This window comes from Vanellus vanellus (assembly GCF_965231255.1).
Source record: "Vanellus vanellus genome assembly, chromosome: 2".
Classification (NCBI taxonomy): Eukaryota; Metazoa; Chordata; class Aves; order Charadriiformes; family Charadriidae; genus Vanellus; species Vanellus vanellus.
Genome location: NC_138906.1, coordinates 103,093,726 through 103,096,900, shown reverse-complemented (window position 1 = coordinate 103,096,900; position 3,175 = coordinate 103,093,726). Strand labels below are relative to the sequence as shown.

At 46.3% G+C, this 3,175-nt stretch overlaps 1 protein-coding gene across 1 annotated transcript in view; it reads left to right on the top strand.

The window, feature by feature from the left end:
• LOC309686498 (dynein axonemal heavy chain 5-like) overlaps window positions 1-3,175 on the top strand; it is a gene marked incomplete at its 5' end in the record, with an annotated part of 184,441 nt that overhangs the window by 810 nt on the left and 180,456 nt on the right. The window contains one exon of the mRNA XM_082499206.1: window positions 1,753-1,939. Within this exon, the coding sequence (XP_082355332.1) occupies window positions 1,753-1,939 (187 nt within the window). The remainder of the gene's footprint in view (window positions 1-1,752; window positions 1,940-3,175) is intronic.

Below are 3,175 nucleotides of genomic sequence, written 5' to 3'. Positions count from 1 at the left end.
GTGCGCAGGCGCAGAACTAACTCCCCCCACACACCCCGCCGCCTCGCGCTCCCCCCGCCCTTGGCAAGCGCGCATGCGGGTTCGGCTCCCTCACCTGCGCACGGAGGCGCGCTGCGCCTGCGCGGCCCCGGGAAGGGGGCTGGGGGGTGGTGCGGCGGTGATTTACAGATAAAGCCTCTGGAGAAGGGGTCAGAGTGTCCTTAGTGGTTATGGGATGCTGCTGTTTCCCTCTCTCTGAGGAAGGTCGTGTTAGTGGTGGGGGGGTTGTGTATGCGCAACACGTTGCTGAGGGTGAGGGGAGCGCCCGCGTGACCGGCAGCGCCACCTCCTCATCTTTCTCCCTTCTTGTTGTGTTTTGGTTTTTTTGTTTGTTTGTTTGGTTGGTTGGTTGTTTTGGTTTGGTTTTGGTTTTTTACTGTCCTGCAGTGTCGAAGGTGCTGGCAGTACTTTTGGGGCTTAATTCAAAGTCGCTGAGATCAGTTAAAAAAATGCAGAAGTCCGTTGAGGTAGTAAACCTTTGGGTTTGAATGGTGACCTGTTGGCAGTGAAGGGACCTTCAGACATCATCCAGTCCAACTCCCCCAGCCAGAGCAGGTTCACCCAGAGCAGGTTGGACAGGAATGCATCCAGGTGGGTTTGGAATCTCTCCAGAGGACACTCCACCACCTCTCTGGGCAGCATGTCCCAGTGCTCTGCCACCCTCAAAGTAAAAAAAGCTTTTCCTCATGTTGAAGTGGAATTTCCCATGTTCCAGTTTGTGCCTGTTGCCCCTTGTCCTGTTGCTGGGCACCACTGAAAAGAGTCTGGCCCCATCCTCTTGGCACCTGGCCTTTAGATATTTGTAAGATGGTTGTTGGGTATTGCCTGTAGAAAGGAACCATGCTAAGTAAGGGTGCCCACAGGTGGATTAGCTGCAAATCAAGTGGTACCTTTCAGATCTGTGTGGCAGTGGCTTGGCCCAGCAGGGGAAAAGGGAAAGTCCTCCTTCAGCCCCTTGTCTCAGCTGTGTCTCTTCACGTGTTGCCCAGAACCCAGGTTGCTGCCATGCTGAGAAAAGCTGCGTTGAGGAGAGCAGCATGGCTGCTGGGATGCAGCTTCTATGGTCTCCCCTGGCTCTGCACATCAGAAATGCTGAGGCTCAGGGAAGCTGCTTGCTTAGGAGTGCATTTATATGTAAGGGAAAACTCTGGTGCATTTAAAAGACAAGTAATTATGAAATTAGCACTGGGTTGGTGGATACAGCGGGGAAATGGGGTCAGAGGAGGTGCCTCCTGGGGACTGGGATTGTTAGCTGGGTTTGTGTAAGGGTTGCCATAGCAGCTGCCAGCAACTCCCAAGTGCCCAGGCAGACCGAAGGCTTAGAAACCTGCTTGAGATTAAGCAAGTGCCTCAACTGGCTATCTGTGCCTAGCGCTTTGCAGTGGGACCCACAGCTGTCGTGTGAGAAGGAGCTTAACCTGTCCCTCAGTGGGTGAGTTCCCACCTGCAGCAGCCTGATCAAAGAGAAATGACAGTTATGCAAATAGAAATAAAGTTTTGGTAATGGGTAACCATAGAAAAGCTTTTATCCTTTTGTAAACTGCTTGGATCTCGTAATTTTAAACTAGTAAGCAAAAGTAGCGACTTTTTTATTATTTATTTATTCCTTGCGAGTCTATCATATTGATGCTATAACAGGGATAAAAATACTGAATGTGTAGCTGGTTGTTACAATGTTACATTGTCCGGTCATTGTCTGTATTGTTGATTTAGGTTGATTTTTGTATGGTGGTGGAGATGGAGGAGACTGTGGGAGATGAGACTGAGTTAGGGGGAAGAGTTGAGCCTAGTTCCTCTCCTGGTCACTCTGCACAGCAGGAGTGGGAACGACTGAGAGCAACGCAACTTTCTTCCAAACCCCACATTGATCTCTGTCCGCCTCTCATTGCTATAAAAAAAGGTAGGAGAGACAATAATGATAAGTGCTTATAAGTACTTCATGTTGGCTTTGTATGGAACAAAGTATGCAAAAACAAAATAAGAAACTAATTATTAAGTAGAGTGTTTAAGTTTATAACATACTTTTATATACTGTGTGGGTACGTGCTATTCTGAATGTGCCAGTATAGGGACTGCAATGTGCAATTTTCAGCTTTATAAATAAAAATGCACATATAAATAAACAAATGCTTTTTTTTAAATATATATATGTATTTACAGGGTCATGAACAGTGTAACTCTTATTCCTTAGCAGATTTCCTGGTGTTGAGTCATAGTAACGTGATTAGAGCCATTTTTCTGGGATTAAAATGAGTACTCCTTTATAGTATGATATACTCTATAGTATGTAGGGTCATATAGTATGGTATCTCTTTTCTGGAATATTTAACAGTGATAATAGATTGAAAATTAGTTGAAAAATAATTGAATGTGGCCTCTCAATTACATCAGCCAGCTCCCTCCGTGCTTGTGGGTGCACCCAATTAAGGGCCCATGGATTTATATATGCCCACTTTGCTTCAGTACTCTCTAACCTACCCTCTTCCACAAGGTCAGGGAATACTTAAGTGGGTACACGTAAATCCATGGTCCCTGATGGGATGGACTGAGTGTGGAGGGAGCTGGTTGATGTCATTGCAAGGCCATTTTCAATAATCTTTGAATGTTCACGGCAACTGGGAGAAGTGCCTGAGGCCTGGAGGAAAGTTAATGTCAGTCCTGTCTCCAAGAAGGGCAAGAAGGAGGACCCAGGGACCTATATGCTGGTCAACCTCACCTCAGTCCCCGAGAAAGTGATGGAGCAGCTAATCCTGGATACCATTTCCAGGCACATGAAGGACAAGAAGGTGATTGGGAAGAGTCAGCATGACTTCATCAAGGGAAGAAATGCTTTACCAACCTCATTGCCATTTGAAATGAAATGATTGGCTTGGTAGGTGAGAGGAGTACGGTGGATATGGTCTAGCTTTCTTCAGTAAGGCTTTTGACATTCACCTGTTGGGAATTTTTTATTGTGGCCCTTGAGGTGAATTAAACACGTTTGTGGTGAAATATAAAAAAAATAAGTCATGAACAATGCATTGGACAGTCTTACTGCCATAACCTGTTCTATAAGAAGTCTGCAAAGGTACTTCACAAGGTGATTCCGTATATACACTTGCACCAGCACCAGTTCTGTGAACATCAGCATGGAGTG